This window comes from Natrix helvetica (assembly GCF_964273705.1).
Source record: "Natrix helvetica genome assembly, chromosome: 6".
NCBI lineage: Eukaryota > Metazoa > Chordata > Lepidosauria > Squamata > Natricidae > Natrix > Natrix helvetica.
The window spans coordinates 19,959,488-19,978,639 of NC_138553.1; the positions used below are offsets into that span (position 1 = coordinate 19,959,488).

A 19,152-nucleotide genomic window follows, 5' to 3' on the forward strand; every position below is an offset into this window, starting at 1 on the left:
TTTCGCTTCATCTTATTGTTATCAGTCCAGTGGGCTTGTCATTATGACTCACACTTTTGGATTTTGCAGCAGGTTGTTTTTTTTTTGGGGGGGGGGGGGGCAAGATGTATTTTCCTGCACATAGGTCAAATAAGGCCCCAGTGGATCAAGATGTCTCTGGTTTAAAGAAAGCAGGTGATACAATTTCAAACAAAGCTACAACATGCAGCTATCTCATCACCAGCTTGCAAAGGTAGGCAGCATCAGCACTCTTCATCATCTATAGATATAGAAATGGCTGTGTGTGTGTGTGTGTGTGTGTGTGTGTGTGTATGTTCCAGCATAACTCTGGAATGGCTCAAGCAATTTCAACCAAACTTGGTACACAGATGACTTACTCTCTGGAAACAAATACTGTGGGGGAGAAGACACCCCTAATATCCCTCCAGGTGTGTGTTCTGATAAGCTACAGCCTGTTGTGCAGGGGTGAGTTCCAGCTTCTCCTACTGCCAGTTCGCTCAGAGACGTGCTTTGGGCACACAGGCACTACACGCACATGCACAGTAGTAAAAAATGCTTCTGTGCATGCGCAGAAGCAAAAACAAAACAAAACAAGAACCGGTTCGGGGGCATGGTCGGCTGAGTTACTACGTACTCATCCAAACCGGTAAGAACCAATAAGAACCCACCTCTGCTGTTGTGCCTTAAAATGGCTTCTACTGCACAGCACAGTGGAGTTGCCACGGTAACGGCTTCATAGTGCTCCACAAGGGGGCTCACTCTGGTAAGTGGGAAAATCTAATATTAGAAATTACGTTTGGTCCGGACATTTGTGAATGTCTAATACAGGATTGCGATAAAACAACTACCCAGGCAATGCCGGGTTAACAGCTAATATAATATATTGAGGCTCCTCTTCCTTTGATATGTCACATAAATAGGGTGCCAAAGCAGCCTTTAAGCAAACTGCAAGAGTCTTGGGGAAAACTGCCCACACTGCACAAAAGAAAAGAACTCAGCTCTTTTATATTATTTCTAAGTCCATTTCACTTTTTTTTAAAGCAAGCCTACAGAATTGCATTGTCCTTAAAATATGTATTCAATTACAGCTTTCTTAGACCAATTTAAAGGTTCCAAAAATGTATGCATTTTTAAGGCGTGATTTTATGATTGCTTACCCATATCTGAAAAATATAAAATCCAGTATAGAATACGCATAGTCCCCAATTGATGCCTTTCATTGAGTCCAGAATTACAGTTGTAAGTCATTGCTGCCATTAAGCAGAACACCAAGTAACTGCACTTGATTTTATGACCTTTTTTGCAGTGGCTGTAAAGTGAATTGTTTTATCCAATGGGGCATTGTTTTTACTAGAAGTCATTGCTGGAAACCAGCAAAAAAAGCACAAAAAAGCACTGCAGTATGCTGCAAAGGCCATGCAAGTGAATTTGTTTCCAAGGGCCCAAAATGTGATCACATGATCACAGCGGTTATGGGCAGCTATTAGACCAGGGATGTCAAACTGGATTTCTTCAAGGGCCAGATCAACATTGTAGTACTCCATGGGCCAGCAGGAGGGAGGAGGGGGGACGAGGTGGATGCCTCCTTCTACACCCTGCTGGCCAAAACGGGGCATGGGGGTCCACGTACGGGGGACCCTGCCCCTCATTTTTACCCCCCATGGTCTTCTGCAGCACTCTGCCAGGCCCATTTTTGGCCCATTTATGCCCCTGTTATTGGCCAGCAGAGTGCTGCAGGAGGCCATGGAGGGTGAAAATGAGGCACAGGGGACTACACACAGCCCAGTTTAGATGCCAGAGGCACTGCAGGCTGATCCTTTAATATTTCCAAGCTAGCCCCAGGGGACTTGAGTTTGACACCCTGTGTTAGACTTTCAAAATCTAATCATAAGTACCTTTGGAGAATCTATCTAATTTGAATGATCGCTACGGAACCAGTTGTTAAGCAAGGACAACATGCATTTACATGTTTGTGTTCCTTTTGAATAGACCTGACAAAATATTTATTGTAGGTGCTGAAATTGGACTAGAATAATTTTGTTCTCTCTCTCTCTCTCTCTCTTTCTCTTTCTTTTAGTGACCATTCAAAGTTACAACAGCACTGAAAAAAAGTGACTTATGACCATTTTTCACAGTTACAACCTTTGCAGGATCATGTGATCAAAATTCAGACGTATGCCAACTGGTTCGTACTTATGACCATTGCAGTGTCCCAGGGTAATGTGATCACTCTCTGCAACTTTCTGACAAGCAAAGTCAGTGGGGAAGCCAGATTCTTTTAATAACCAGGTTACTAGCTTGTTAACTGCAGTGGGTCACTTAACAACTGTGGCAAGAAATGTTGTAAAATGGGGCAGAACTCACTTTAACAAAAGATCATTTAACAACATACATTTTGGGCTCAATTGTGGTCTTAAGTCGTAAGCCCATGGGGCTGGCCTGGAAACAGCAAAGGATGGGCCTGCGGTTTCTCTGGCAGCAAAAACAGATCTCCTGGGAGGCCGCATGGGACCCCCCTGTGCCCCGTTTTCAGTTGCTATGGCCTTTTGCAACCCTCTGCCAGCAAAAAGAAGGAAGAAGAAAGAAGAGGGAATGAAAAAGAAGAAAAGGAAGGAAGGAAGGTATTATATCCAAGCAGATGACGTCAGGGAATTCCCCCTGACAGCCGGCATCTGCACTAGCAACAGCCAGGTCGGGCCTGTTGGCTAAGACGCGACCTGGCTGAGAGCGGGGAAACTCCGGTCTGTGGATTGGCTGGTTCGTCTGACAGCTTCACATAAATAGCTGTCAGACGAGCCCTGCTTGCTTCTCTCCTGTAAATACGTTGACTGTGTTGTATTCAATAAAGACTTGTTAATTCGCCTCACGTCTCCGCTCGCTTTTTGTGCCAACTTAACACTGGCGACGAAGGTGGGATTCGGCTGCCGCTAACCCACCGAACGTTCCACCTCGGCACAATTGTCCTGGCGACCATTCTTTCCATTCCTGCCTAACTTTTGAACTCTGAGGAGACCATGTCGGCGATGCCAACGTTCGTCCCCTTCGGCTGCGAGGGCGAGACCTGGGAAGCGTTCCTGGAGCACTTCGAGTGCTACCTGATCGCCAACGGCCGACACGATGTGCCGGACGACGAAAAGTGCAGTTTCTTTCTGAGCTGTTGCGGCATGCCGATGTTCAGCGCCGCTCGCTCACTAGCAGCTCCTCAGCCAGTCCACTCACTGGACTGGGCCACCTTAACGGAGCGTCTACAGCGCCACTATGCCCCTACCCCATCCTGGGTGGCGAGGCATTATGCCTTCAGACGCTGCGTGCAGAAGCCGGAGGAATCTGTGAGCCAGTTCCTCCAGTCGCTTCGCACAGCGGCGATGAGGTGCGAGTTCGCCGATCTGGACCGCAACCTCACAGAGCAGTTTGTCAGCGGCGTCAAAGACTTACGCCTTCGCCGGCGGCTTCTGTCCCAAGCGGACATCACGCTCACCGGGGCCATTGAACAGGCAAGGGCGGCTGAACTCTCCGATGAGTCAATGGCGGAGATGTTCAACCTGCCGCCTCCGCCCGGCCGCACTTGCCTGGTGGACGAGCTGGTCCCTCTGCCGATTGACTACCCGGAGGAAGGAGCAGTGGCCCGTATAGGCCAGTCATCAAGAAGACGCGCCCCTCAGCGAGCCCGAGAAGCCGCGACCGTTTGCCTGGGCTGCAGAGGCAACCATGACTGATCTGGTTGCCCCTTTAAGGCTGCGGTACGCCACCGCTGCCTTAAGAAAGGACATTTGGCCCAGGTCTGCAGAGCGCAGTTCCCCTTGCCTCAGCGCCCAGATGACGTCTCGACTGCAGCCGCCGCCAAGCCGCGACCCGGGAGCCGCTCTGGATGACAGCAGCAACAGCAGCAGCAGCAACAGCCTTCGCGCGGAGGCTGCTACGCCGTGGATGCGGATCAACACGCCAGCCCCGCAGAGTTGGCCTTCCACACTGGTGCAGGTGCGGAGCGCATCAAGGCGTCGCTCCTAATTGAAGGCTCCCCCTGCACCATGGAGGTGGACTCGGGGTCTTCCCGATCACTCCTGTCGTGGGCAGAGTTCTCCCGCCTCTGCCCAGGCATCTCCAAGATCCAGCTCTCCTCCCCAGACGCAACCCTCCGGGACTACCAGGGGACTCTGATTCCTACCCTGGGTTGTCACCTGGTGCGGGTGGAGTATGGGGACTTTTCGGGGTGCCTTCCCCTTTTGGTAGTGGAAAAGCCTTTGCCGGCCCTCCTGGGCCTTGACTGGTTCCCGGCACTAGGTCTGTCAGTGCACGGGGTAAGGCAAGTGATGGCCACGCCTCCTGACGTGGCCAACGTGCTTGCAAGGTTCTCCGATGTGTTTGATGGGCAGCTGGGGGCGTATAAGGGGACCCCCATTTCCCTCAATCTGGACCCCCAGGTTGCCCCCATTAGGCTGAAGGCCCGTAGGGTGCCTTTCACCTTGAGGGCCAAGGTTGATGCGGAGCTGGACAAGCTCGTCGCGCAGGGAGTCTTGGAGCCTGTGGATTACTCCAAGTGGGAGACCCCTTTGGTCATCCCAGTTAAGGCGGATGGTTCTATTCGCCTCTGCGCTGACTTTAAATCCACCATTAACCTTGCCCTCCAGGCAAACCCCTATCCAGTTCCGGTAGTGCAGCACTTGCTCCACTCTTTAGGACAAGGCTGCATCTTTGCGAAACTGGATATGGCGCAGGCCTACCAGCAGCTCCTGGTGGATGACGAGGCGGCGGCAGCGCAGACCATCGTCACCCACCGTGGAGCTTTCCGTTGCCGCCGCTTGCAATTCGGCATTTCCGTGGCCCCGGGGATTTTCCAGAGCCTTATGGAGCGTTTGCTCCCTGGGCTCCCTGGCGTGGTTCCGTATTTCGATGACGTCCTGATCGCCGCTAGCAGCCGATCGAGCCTCATCGAAGTACTAGAGAAGGTCCTCGAATGTTTCAGGGGCACGGGCTTAAAATTGAAACGCAGCAAATGCTCGTTTGCTGTGCCGCGGGTGGATTTCCTGGGCTTCACCATTGATGCCCAGGGAATTCACCCCACCCCTTCCAAGGTAGCAGCCATCAGGAACGCCCCCACGCCTGCCTCCAAGACGGAGCTGCAGGCGTTCCTTGGCTTGCTTAACTTTTACGCGCCATTTTTGCCGCATAAGGCGTCACTAGCCGAGCCGCTGCATCGGTTGCTCGACCGATCGGCAGCCTGGCGCTGGGGCAGCCGCGAAGCGCATGCGTTCGCGGCTGTCAAAGACATGCTGACGTCAGAGGCAGTCCTCGTCCAATATTCGGACAAGATGCCTTTGACTCTTGCTTGTGACGCCTCCCCCGTGGGTTTGGGGGCAGTCCTGAGCCATGTGCTGCCCAATGGCTCGGAGGCCCCCATTGCCTTTTATTCCCGGACACTGACTTCTGCGGAACGCAACTATAGCCAGATTGACAAGGAGGCTCTGGCTGCAGTGTCAGGGATTAAGAGGTTTCACAATTACCTCTATGGGCGGCATTTTACTTTGTTCACCGACCATAAGCCACTCCTTGGGCTTTTGGCTGGTAACAAGCCGACCCCTCCCATACTTTCTCCGTGCATGACTAGGTGGACAGAGTTCCTAGCTGCTTACAGCTATACTCTGCTCTACCGTCCGGGCAAGCACATAGGGCACGCTGATGCCCTAAGCCGCTGCCCCCTTCCTGTTTCCGACCCTCCGACAGTGCCCTGCCTGTCGGTTTTGGCCATAGCGGATTTGGCTCTGCCCCTCTCCTCCGGAGATGTGGCAACAAATTCTAGGGCTGACCCTGACCTGTCCCAGGTCATGCTGTGGGTCCAGAGGGGCTGGCCTGAGGGACCGGTGCCTGAGCACCTTCGCCCCTTCAAGGCCAGGCAGCTGGAGCTGTCACTTCACAGTGGGTGCCTCCTGTGGGGTGACAGGGTGGTGATTCCACCCAGCCTGCGCCACCAGGTGCTATCTCGCCTTCATGAGGGCCACCCAGGCATAGTGCGCATGAAAGGCCTGGCGCGCAGCTATGTGTGGTGGCCTCGCATTGACGACGAGATAGCCGCTTGGGTGGCCGGCTGCTCCCCCTGCCAACTTTCCCGACCGGCGCCACCGGCGGCCGCACCGCGGGAATGGGAAATGCCCCGTGGGCCTTGGTCCCGCCTACACATTGATTTTGCGGCCCCTTCAGAGGCCAGGTCTTCTTGATAGTGGTGGATGCTTATTCGCGCTGGGTGGAGCTCATTCTCATGAGATCCACCACAGCCGAGGCCACGATCAGGGAACTGACTAGGCTTTTCGCCACCCATGGCTTGCCGGACGTCATCGTCTCTGACAACGGGCCTCAATTTACGTCCACCGCTTTTCAGCTGTTCCTGGCCTCTCAGGGCATCCGCCATGCCCCTGTCGCCCCATACCATCCAGCTAGTAATGGCCGGGCGGAACGGGCGGTCCGCTCGGCCAAGGAGGCGTTAAGCAGGATGGATGGGGCGGACTGGCAATCAAGGGTGGCTGCTTACCTTTTGGTACAGCATGCCACTCCTTGCCCTCTATCCGGAAAGTCTCCAGCTGAGCTGCTGATGGGCCGGCGCCTGCGGACCACTTTGGATAGGTTGCACCCGCTCTATTCAAAGGATCAGCCTGGCAACCTGGGGCCCCCTCCTGGTTCCTTCGCAGTGGGCGATTCCGTGTGGGCTCAGGCCTTCTCAGGGGCGGTTAGGTGGGTCCAGCTACATGATGGGACCGAATGGCGGCGGCACCTGGATCTATTGAGGCGCCGCCTACCGTTCAACAGCGACAACAACCCTGCTGGGTCGACCGTCGTCGTCGCTCCACCTGAGCCCACCAACGCATCAATTCCTGGTGCCCTTCCACCAGTCACAGTTGACCCAGTCCAGCTGCCCTGGGCCGTTCCGGCTTCGGACGCCGCCTCCCGGCCGTCCATAGTTGGGGGTGTGCCGCCCATTTGGCGAACTCCTCCTGGTTTTCCGTTGGCCTTCCCCGAGTCAGGCCAGGCCTACCCTGTTGTTCCTTGCTCAAGCCCGCCTTCGGCCGTGCCCCCTCGGCCCTGCCAACCTGATTCTTGTAGTAATCCTTCCGTGGTAGGCCCCCAAGATGGCGCCCGGAGCTCCACTCCCTTGCGGGAGGAGCTTCGATGAGCACCACCTTCTCCTTCGGCGTCTCCTGTAGAACTGAGACGTTCTGGGCGGGTCCGGCGCCGCCCAGCCTATTTGCGTGAGTACGTATGTGCGTCGTCTGCACATGCACACTCACTGGGGGGGAAGGAGTATTATATCCAAGCAGATGACGTCAGGGAATTCCCCCTGACAGCAGGCATCTGCACTAGCAACAGCCAGGTCGCGTCTGATTGGCTAAGACGTGACCTGGCTGAGAGCGGGGAAACTCCGGACTGTGGATTGGCTGGTTCGTCTGACAGCTTCACATAAATAGCTGTCAGACGAGCCCTGCTTGCTTCTCTCCTGTAAATACGTTGACTGTGTTGTATTCAATAAAGACTTGTTAATTCGCCTCACGTCTCCGCTCGCTTTTTGTGCCAACTTAATAGAAGGAAGGAAGGAAGGAAGGAAGGAAGGAAGGAAGGAAGGAAGGAAGGAAGGAAGTTATAATGAGAGGGAGGGAGGGTCTGAAGGAAGTCCTGCCTTAGCACTTGGCCACCACAGGTTGCCCCGACATGAGTGACATCAAGCTAGCCACGCCCACCATGGCCACACACACCATGGCCCTCCAAGGTCAAACACAACCTTGATACAGCCCTCAATGAAGTCAGGTTTGACTCCCCTGGCCTTGACTATTTCAGTACTTGTACAACAAGTCACACTGAAGAGGATCTGGTTTCAATCCATTAGCAATACAAATATAAAATTACATTATCCAGAACACTCATTGTTCATTCAAATTATAAAAATCCTCTCATCCCCTTTCTTATTCAATTAAAAATGATCAGACTTACAAACACAAGAGCAGTTTACGCCGGATAAAAAAGAGGATGTAAGAGCTTTGGAGAACTGCAAAGTACATTTCGTGTGTGACCTTTTTCTGCTTGATATTTAGTCAAAACGGCTTGTGGGCATCAAACTTAATTCCCTCCTCCCTTTAATTTAGCCCAAGGTCAATAAATTATAACCTAGAATAGGAACAAGATAAAATTGAAAGACAACTGAAAAAATCCATAACTGAAACTAAATATTTTTCGATGGAAAGAATCATTTGCAGATTTCTATAATTCCAACTTGGATTTCTTGGACAAAGGGATAGTTTTTAATATTGCCGTTCTAAGGCTCATTCCCTAATGGGTAACTTTTAAAACCAAATACACATAATTAGATTAATCATATGAATCTCCCCTTTTGATTCTGTTACTCACAAAAAATCACTCTTTAAACTTTGGTCTTAAGCTCTTTGGCCACCTAATGAGAAAGGAGGGCTCACTGGAGAAGAGCCTAATGCTGGGAACGATTTAGGGCAAAAGAAGAAGAAGAGGAACGGCAGAGAAGGAGGTGGCTGGATGGAGTCACCGAAGCAGTAGGCGTAAGCTTGAACAGACTCCAGGGGATGGTAAAGGACAGGAAGGCCTGGAGGAATGTTGTCCATAGGGTCGTGAGGGGTCGGACAGGACTTCGCAACTAACAGCAACAACAGCGACAATTTTGTGCTGCTAATGAATGTTGTTCCCCCTTTAAGCCAGCCAATGTTCCTTCCGTTTGACCAATAAAAGGATGCAAAATTCAGAAACTAGCTATGCATGTGAGCGAGCACACACACACACACACACACACACACACACACACACACCGTCATTCTTCCCTCATAATGTTTGCTTTTCAAAGGGAAGGAGGAAATTGCTGTCCAATGGAGCTCAAGGAAAATTCAATGCACTGTGTAGCAGCTGTGAAAAGGCAAATTCCATGCTAAGATTGAAAATAAAACTGCAGATGTTACGTTCTTATAAACATGTACATGTTTACTATACTTTGCATGGCCCTGTTAGCAAATTGGAAGAAGTGGGCAACAAAAATGATCAGAAGTCACGAATAATGTCTCTACGGGAAGAGGGTAGAATGTCTGGGAATGTTTAGCTTGGAAGAAAAAGTGCTGGAGTGCTGGTCTATAAAATTGTGCACTACTAGGAGAAAATGGAGAAGGATAACTATCTATCACATTGATACCTTGATGCATACACACACACACGCAAGAGTGGAAGCATTTCTCCTTTCAAACTTTTAGGCCAAAGAATTTTTTAAAACTCTGTTTCATACATTACCCAAATTCATAAGCAGAAGATGGGCTGGTGGCCACTAACTTGACTGGCTTTAAAACAGGATTGGATAACCGATGGGAGACAAACCTAATGAGGAAACTTCAATTTAATATTACATATTATCTCCTTATTGGGGGACGATACCTTTAAAAAACAGTTGCAGGACAGTACTGTTAGGAGAAAATACAGGTGTCAGCCCTGAAGCCATTTTGGAAGCATCTTTGGGGCTGTCACAGCCAGGCCTGTTGAAGCTGTTGGACGTGAGGGGAGAAATAGAGATAGCTGGGGGGGGGGGTGTAGCAGGGGTGGGTTCCGGCAGTCACTACTGCCGGTTTGCTCGTGGGCATGCCACACCAGCAAACATGTGCACTACAGTAAAAATTGTTCTGCTCATGCGCAGAACCAAAAAACAAGATGGCGGCACCTATGGCGCCGCCCAGATAACTGGTTCGGGTTGATGGCAGGCCTGGGTCACTGTAACTATTGGTTCAGCCGAACCAGTCCAAACCGGTAGGAACCCACCACTGATGTGTAGCCAAAATAACATTCTTTCCAGATGTTGGAGAAGCGTGGATAAGAGCCAGATAGAGCTGACACTATGACCTGATTGGGCCGTGTGATGGACTTGTGACCTGGGGGCAAGAACTTGGGGTTTTGGTTTGGGTGGGGAAAATTCTCGTCCTTCAGAGGCAGGTTTTCACCAGCTGTCCCAATATAACATTCCTAATAAATTCATACTTTGAGGAAACCCTAGGCCTCAGAGTTTTGATTGCTTTGGGTCTGTTACCTGGATCTCTGACAACAGGTAGTCTTCAACTTATGACTACAATTGATGCCAACATTTCTGTTGCTAAGTGAGAAATTTGTTGTGAGTTTTGCCCCGTGTTATTACTTTTCTTGCTATATTTGTTAAGCGAAACTTCACTTAGTAACATAGTTGTTAAGTGAATCTGGTTTCCTTATTGACTTTCATCTCAGAAGATCTCAAAAGGGGATCACATGACTCTGGGACACTGCAGCCGTCATAAATGTGAGACAGTTGTCAAGCATTTGAATGTAAAACAAATACATTCCAGGGGAATGCTGCAACGGTCCTAAGTGTGAAAAATGGTCATAGGTCACTTTTTTCAGTGCCGTTATAGCTTTGAACGGTCACTAAAGGGACTGCTGTAAGTTGAGGACTACCTGTATCTTTCTGTCTCCCACTTGCAAACCTCCAAAAGCCACTGTGAGGAAATAATTGGGCCTTGGCCTGAGCAACGGTCCTTCCCGTATGTTCTCTTCACGGGGTCACGGAGGGCTATCGCCAATCTCAGTTCGCTGCAGAGCTTATGCGTGAAACAGGAGGTTGTCTTTTGATCAGAAAATGCCTTTTTGTGAAGCTGGATGCTGATAATATAGCACTTTTCTCTTCAAAGTGACATTCCGATTATGTATCAGATTTGTATCTCCAGTCTGGCAAAATTGCAGCATTGTCACTACAAAGCCAATTTTCATTTATTTCATTCATCACCACATTTTCCCCCCTCCTAGAAATAGCGGGAAGGGAAAGGCACCTCATTCTTTTGTTGGATTAATGCAGTTCAATGCAGAACATAAAGGGACACAAAAGATAAAAGCCATAAACAAATATGTTTTTTTCTTCCCTATGTGGATGCAAACAAAGAGATTGGTGGCACTTAAATCTTTTTTCTGGAGTGGCAAAATTATCTTTGCAAAAATTGCTTATCAATATGCACACCAGAGGTGGGTTCCTACCAGTTCGGCCCAGTAGGTAATAACTCGGCTGGCCATGCCCCCGAACTGGTTCTATAGGCACCACCATTTTGCTTTTTGCTTCTGCGCATGTACAGAAGCATTTTTACCTACTGCGCATGTGCACATAGCACGCACCAAGCATGTGCGTGCACACGCCCGAAGCGTGTCCCTGAGCAAACCAGCAGTGGAAGAAGCCGGAACCCTTCCCTGGTGCACACACACACACACACACACACACACACACACACACACACACACTTAATCATTTTGATAGCCTTACTATTGAATTACAGAATACAAAAATCTGATAACAGACTTTAATATTGTCCACAAGACTATAAAGAGGGTTTTAAAAAAATAGGAAGGCTACCTATTATCTTCATGGAAGATAATATTACGTACATATAACCCCACTTTGTATTTTGATGAATTATTTGTATTTGGGATATTTATTACTGACTTTGAGACCCAGGGAATTTGGCAATACATTTCTACAGAAGATTGCTTCCCGTTGTTAATAACTACCAGAGAAAAATGTGCAACCTTTTCAGATTCAATCCGAATATTAAATCCGAGTTCTATATCATTTAACTATTATTCCAACTCTTAAAGGGTAAACTAATTTGTTTTAGTTTTAACAATGTTCACATGCCTTTTTTCATGTCTTCCAACAAAGATTTTACAGATGAACCTTGGAAGACAGTTTGCAGAAAGAAAATATTTAAATCAAATATTCTAGGTTACGGATTTGCAAATTCATACTCTTCTTGGAGTTCCTTTTTTAAAACTTGCATTCTGACCTAAGGAAAGAAGCCAAATGTTCAGCGCAAGTCATTAATCACTTACATATAAATATTAGGCTTTAAGTTAAACAAGCTGATAATTTTCCATTTCTGGTTCAATACCCTGGTTTATTTTGATATGCCAATTAACACTTCACCTCCTTTATTAGGATATTCATTGAATCTGGTCTCATTTACTTATAAAAGTTCCAAGCTCTTTCATTGTTTTGCATCAGGTGATTTTCAGAATTCAATATCATTGATCATTGTATTCTTCTGAACTAGTATTTCTCAACCATGGCTAATTTAAGATATGCAAATTTCAACTCCCACAATTCTCCAGCCAACATGCTGGGTCGTTAGGACTTGTCAACCATTTGATGGCATAAAATGAATCAATCAATCAATCAAAATTAAAATCTTTTATAGAGTTTTCAATGGTTGAGATTTAATTAGCGTGAGGTTGATTTCAGCTTATGTTTTATTTTTTGAATTATGCTGTAAATAGCCAAGGATCTTAAAAAACCAACAGGATATCAATACTGTTAATTAGTAATAAAATAAACATAAACATAATCTGCCATTAATAATTACACTCGCCATTCACTTTGCATAGTGAATGTCAAATGTATATATTGCATTCACCAAATATATCAAACAATAAATTGTAATAACTGTTTATTACCAGTACTTGCACCCCTTTCCAAGTTACAGTTATTTCAACAAAAACTCATATTTCATTGACAATGAATGCCTCCGTACCTTTTTGGAGAAGCTAATGGTTGAAGATGCAACATGCACTATTAGTTAATATGCTATTAGTGCTCCCTTTGGAACAAAGGAATTTGACATATTATTTTTCTTCTCACAGATCCACTGGTTTTTGAAAATGCTCATATTCTTTTTAATTATACACAGATGCTTCTTTTGACTAGATATTTTGTGAGGCTTTTAGGCATTTGGACTGCAAATAGTAGTTTATATGGATCATTTTCCATTTTTATCATTCAGCAAAGTGACTTAAATGTGAATTTAATTATATAAGACGGCATAAATATATATCTTTCATTAGCATATGAAAGTTTTGAGCGTTGGGAGTCTTTCCTCTTTTCTTGTTCCCTTTTATGCATATAAAATAAATATTTTAAAAGCTTATGTCTGTTTTAATCAAATCTGCCGCCTCTTTTGTTTTCTTTATTAGCATTTTCTCTCTCAGCCAAAGAAGTTGCAATCAGGATATCTATGCATAAAACTGACAGGAAAATGTAGGAGAAATGATTTAAAATAAAAGTTGTTGAAGTTCTTTCCCTGAATCAGGAAAATACTTTATACTTAGATCCTCTACCCCTGGCCTTAATTTGCTCTCATCCTTTCTCCTTGTTGGCGTGGTTATCTGTGGAAGGGCAAGGATGAAAAGTGTCATTACATATGTCATAATATAATTATGCAAATGACATGAATTCTCTCATTTGCATAATCATCCCAAAGCTGCTTTTTCAAAAGGCAACTGGCCTTTGAAGATGTTTCCCTTGAACTGAAGAAGCTTCTTGGATGAGAAGCAAAATGTCTTCAAGGAAAAACAAAGCCCAGTTGCCTTTTGAAAAAGCACCTTTGGGACAACCATGGCCTGGGTGCAGTGACGTGTGGTGAAGTTTATGGCTGGTGAGGCTGGTGACATCATCAGGAAGGCGGGGAATTCTTAACAAGGTGCCGGCCACGACTCGGTTTCCAGGGTCCTTTCGCGAGCGAGCTGGCAGGGAAACGGTAGCCGACGGTCGGAAAAGTCCGTCGCACTTTCTGCTTTCGCGAGCAACTTCCCGTAAACCTGCCGTTGCTCAGTGCGAGGAAGGGAGCCGCTCACGCATGCACATTCGCCCTGGAATCATGAGCTCCGGCGTCAGAACCCAACAGAAGGCGGGGAATGGGACCACGTGTGCAGGAGGGAGGCTGAGGCTAGAGGAGCCTCCTGCACCTCCCTCTGTCCTGCACACATGGTCCCATTCCCCACCTTCCTGAGTCAACATGAAGGGGACCGCGGCTCGCGCAGTCCCATTCCCCGAGTCTCCTTAGCGCCTTTTCCCTTTTCTTTTTTCATGATGAGAGCGGTGAGGCTCTGCCTCCCCTGCCTCCCCTGACCGCACATCCCTGCCTGGGTGACTGAGAATCTGCATAGACAATAATTTGCATAATGATATCTTGGCATACTGTATGTGACTTCATTACGGTTTCTACCAGACTGTTCAGATAGAACATTGTTTCTCAACCCAAGCAACTTTAAGATGTGTGGATTTCAACACTTAAGCATGCTGTCTGGAAAATTCTGGGGGCGAAACTTTACAGACCTTAAAGTTGCCAAGATTGATAAATACTGTGATAGAAGCTGAAGTATGAAGATAGGCATTGTGGATTCAAAAACTCAAATATTGTACCACATGACCAAGAACAGTGTCTTTTATCCAGGTCAGCTATCAATACGTTTCGCAAATAAACTATCTGTATATACATTTTGTAGAGCCATTGGCACTCTGTATAGTAAAAACATGATAAATGAAAACCAAATGCAATCTCAATCCATCCAACGTATGCTCAGATCCAAATAAGCGGACAGGACCACGCACATTTTTCTTGAGACAGGCTCATATGTCATAATTCTTGCATTACATCATTTCCCTTCACCAAGAACAAACACAGAGCAGAAACAGCTGCCAGCTTTAACAACTACTTTCAACATCCTTGATTCTAGGTGAAAATAATAGATGTTATTGAAGGCATGATTCCAGCTACCTAGCTATCATATGTGGTGATAGTACTACGAGGTGGAAAAATGCCTCTTCTATGGGACACAATGGACCTCAGAACCTATGGTTGAGTGTAGAAATTTTCAAAAGAGTTTGTTTCTTCAAAATATGAGTTTCCATTCACATGGCCCAATAACAATTTAAAAATCCATAAAGCAGTGTTCTTCATGACAGTATTGTCAGATGTGTCTGGAATGCAAGTCCTAAAATTCCAAAGATTTATAATCTCAATGCATCTAGAACAGGGGTGTCAAACTCGATTTCATTGAGGGCAGCATTAGGGTTATGTTTGACCTCAGGGGGGTGAATGGGCATGGCCATGGTGGGTGTGGCCATGGTGGGCGTGGTCATGGTGGGCGTGGCCAGCTCGACATCCTGCAGCCCTCTGCCAGCAAAAATGGAGCCCGCGAGGCACACGGCCCTCCCAAACTCCATTTTCAATTATAGAAGCACCGCAGGTCAGTCCTTCACTGTTTCCAGGATGTCCCCACAGGCCAGATCTAAGCACCCTCTGGCCCATCGGCCTTGAGTTTGACACCCCTGATCTAGAATGGTCCTCATGACTTATAGTACAGTATATATTTACTTTACTAGGGATGTCCCCTGCCGTAGTTGATGTTATGTGTTTGCCATATTACAGAATACTATTTTTCTAAACTTTCTTGTAACAGTGAGTATTCAACGTTCAGAGTTTTATTTCCTAGCTTCCTAGCTTATTATTACTGAATCACCTTAAAAGGTTGTCTTAGAGCTTACTGGAGAAAAAAAAATTAAAGGATTCTTAATTTAAAAGAAAGAGACTAGTGTGATTAATTGTTATTAGAGATTCATTTTTACAAGCTCAGTTCTGAAAATTTTGTTGCATGGTCTCTTCTATCTTTAGGGAAGGTGCAAGATACATAATATGGAGCACGGCAGTCATTACAGGAGATGGAGGCACATGAGGGACAAGCTTTGAGAAAAAGAAGGGGCCTCGTTCAAATTCTCCATACAAAATTATACAGATTCACTATCGTTGCTACATCCTTAATTCACTCCTGACTGTCATTGCAGCTTCACCTCACGTTTGTGACATCTCACATTTAAGTTTTGCCTATATCAAAAAGCACATGTAACCAACTTACTCATTGAGCAAAGGCATGGAAGTTCTTCTCTTGCTTTTCTGCATCATATTGGCCTGATTCCTAAGGGAGATTCGGATGAGCGATGGAGCCAGCCGACAGGGTTCCCCATCCACTTGCATGGGGATAGACTTATACGTTAGTAGAGTCACTTCTCGACACTGATGTAGCCTCTCTCCATGACCTCCTACTTGAAGAGCAGCCTTTCCATGACATAAAGGAGAAAAGAGAGGAAATATTACATGCAGATCTTCCTTTCTTCCCTTTCCAAAAGAAATTAAAGTTTTAAAAGATTCTTAGATAGTGTGTGTACTTCTTGCTTTATCTTAAATAGAAGATGGCCAAATTGTGCGGCCAATATGCCACTTTTCATTACAGAGTTATCTTGCTAATAGCCTACAACAGTCTGTCTTCAGTTCAGTCCTGATATCATGAGATAAATCCTCCTAAGGGCTTTTTTTTTTTTTACAACAGTAGGCAACCAGGAAGTCTACTTCATCCATTGTTTAGATTGGGAGGGATTAAATGTGGGAGATATTTTCATGGCATGAGGGACCATCTTTTGAAAATAATTGCTCCTTGCAGAATCCTCATCTGCCACATCTCAAAACCAGTAAGCAAGAAGAAAAATATCAAATAGAGAGAGGAATCAGTTGCTTGCAAACAATTTTTTCAAGCATAGGAGTGGATAGTGGTTAACCATCCTCCATTGTTTCCTTAAATTGACAAATATATCCAATACAGATGCATAAAGGTAAAGGTAAAACCTAGTTACATGCAGGATCGCATCCTGCCCCACACATCCCTACGACCAATTCGCTCACACAGAGAGGGACTTCTCCGGGTGCCGTCCGCCAAACAGTGTCGGGGGGCGACACCCAGGAGCAGAGCCTTCTCTGTGATGGGCCCAGCCCTGTGGAATGACCTCCCCCATGACATCAGGATTACTTCCGATCTCCGCTCCTTCCGTGTACAGCTGAAGACCCACCTCTTTCAATTATCTGGCCTGGCTCAACCGTAATTTTTCTTACTCCTCCTGACTGTCTTTTTAAATTTTAAATTTTAATTGTACACTGGGTTTCTTACAATCGGGGTATTTTAATGGTGATTTTTAACTGTCTAAATGTTGTAATTTGTTACCTCCTCCGTGCATGTGTGTCTTTGTATATATGTATGTTTATGTGTTTGTACACATGTTTTATGTTCTATATGCTCCATTGTACGCCGCCCCAAGTCCTGTCTGGAAAGGGAGTGGCTAATAAATTCAAATTATTATTATTATTATTATTAAAAGCTCCCCTTGCACATATGTGCTAGTCGTTCCCGACTCTAGGGGGCGGTGCTCATCTCCATTTCAAAGCCGAAGAATCAGCGCTGTCCGAAGACGTCTCCATGGTCATGTGGCTGGCATGCCTAAATGCCTAAGGCGCACGGAACGCTGTTACCTTCCCACCAAAGGTGGTTCCTATTTTCCTACTTGCATTTTTACATGCTTTCAAACTGTTAGGTTGGCAGAAGCTGAGACAAGTAACGGGAGCTCAACCTGTTACGGGGTGCTAGAGATTTGAGCCGCTGAACTGCCGACCTTCTGATCGACAAGCTCAGCATTTTAGTCACTGAGCCATTGCGTCCCTCTACAGATGCATACCAAATGCATAATGTTTATCGCCAATTGCCATTTAATTCATTTTGTATGCTTTTGCTCTTTTGCTGTAATTGCCTGATAGCTGAGTAACTAGTATGAGAAGAAATTGATTTTAAAAAATACCCACCAAGGATGCCATGGTGAATCCAATGACCTCAATGTAACCATCATCATGTCTCTGAGGTTCAAATTCTCTATGGTCTCCTGGATTACCCCAGGGCATTGTGCCAGCACAATACCTATAGAAAGAAGTTGAGGATGTAAGGACTTCAGTGAACAATCAGCCAATTTTATCTTCATCAGAAACTTATATAATCAAGTACATATGTAGCTTTGTTCTGTACAAATGATGTCTAGAGGTTTTTCCTTTGTTACAGTGATTATTCAGAAAAAAAAATCACTTTTCCACATAGAATGTAGTCCCTCCCTTTGAGGCAGGGACTAATTATGTTCATCTATTCTATTCTATTCTATTCTATTCTATTCTATTCTATTCCATTCCATTCCATTCCATTCCATAGATATAGGAAGGATTCCCAGAGTGAAGACCCATTCTTTCAACTGAGATAGGAATACATGGTACCACAGTTAGATTATGTTGATGTAGAGAAGTGTGTAAATTCCAGAGCAGGCTCCCTCATGAGACCAAGATATTCAAGTTGTGTTGGAAGGAACAGGCTGAACTTGACCCACCATCTGCAGTCCTCCCATTCTTGGTGGTATAATCTTGCGCTTTGATGAATATAATGCAAAATATGGGTGGGAAACATTTGCCTTCAAAAGCAGATTAGAATTAGAATTGATGTTCTGGAGACCTTGGTAGGCTACCAGAACTTTCAAGCTGCCTATCCATTTTGATAAATAAATAATTTATTTACAAAATTTATCAAGTAATGGGAGCTCATTCCATTACGCGGCACTAGGGATTCGAACCACCGAACTGCTGACCTTTCTGATCAACAAGCTCATGTGTCATACCCCACAGAGCCACCATGTCCCATTTGATGATGGTGACACATTCCTTAAAAGTATCCAAAACCTGAACAAATGGCCGAATCATACCACTGAAATCCAGCCCTGTTACCCTCTAGTTATGGTAATGTGTACTAGAAAACACATGTAGCCTGCACCCCATGAATTCCCAATTGTTTTGAAAACCATTAAATCCACACACAAAAATAGCCAGAAGGCTTCAAGAAATCTGTCTGTTTGTGTATCTTTGAATGCACGCTCACACACATCTTTAAATCACTCTTGAGTCCTGGCAACTGTCTGGGCAAGTTTATGCCATTTTCTTGACAACATTTGACACCAAAAACGGTTTGCCACTATCTTCTTCTTAGAGTTGAGAAGGAGAGAAACTCACCCAATGACCTACTGCCTAAGGCAAAACAAAAACCAAATGGACTTTCCATTTGTAGCTGATACCTTTAACCATTATACCAAACTAGCTTTTCTTTTCAACTGCAATATATTTATGAAATGCTCTTCCTGCATAGAAGGTCTGATACAGCACAGATGATGGTCAGCATCACTATCTCCAGATGGTCCAGGAAAAAAAGTATGTTGAGAACTCGTGCTGACCCTGTTCACTTTAAAAATAAAAATTCTCAAAACACTACTTAAAAAAAATATTCTAACAAAAGTCCAAATCTTGTATTACCTTACTTTTCTGGAGAACACATAGATTCATTGACGAGGGTAGGGTTTTATAGGCTGCTAGCGCGACAATACTTTTTTAAAAAGTGGGTCAGGGAAGTGCTGTG

The 19,152-nt window shown here is 46.0% G+C and overlaps 1 protein-coding gene across 1 annotated transcript in view; it reads right to left on the reverse strand.

The window, feature by feature from the left end:
* The window catches only part of DGKI (diacylglycerol kinase iota), a 309,532-nt gene that overhangs the window by 105,961 nt on the left and 184,419 nt on the right, over positions 1-19,152 (reverse strand). The window contains exons 19-20 of the mRNA XM_081957046.1: positions 17,514-17,625; positions 15,745-15,944 (exon numbers count right to left, since the gene is read on the reverse strand). Of these exons, the coding sequence (XP_081813172.1) occupies positions 15,745-15,944; positions 17,514-17,625 (312 nt within the window). The remainder of the gene's footprint in view (positions 1-15,744; positions 15,945-17,513; positions 17,626-19,152) is intronic.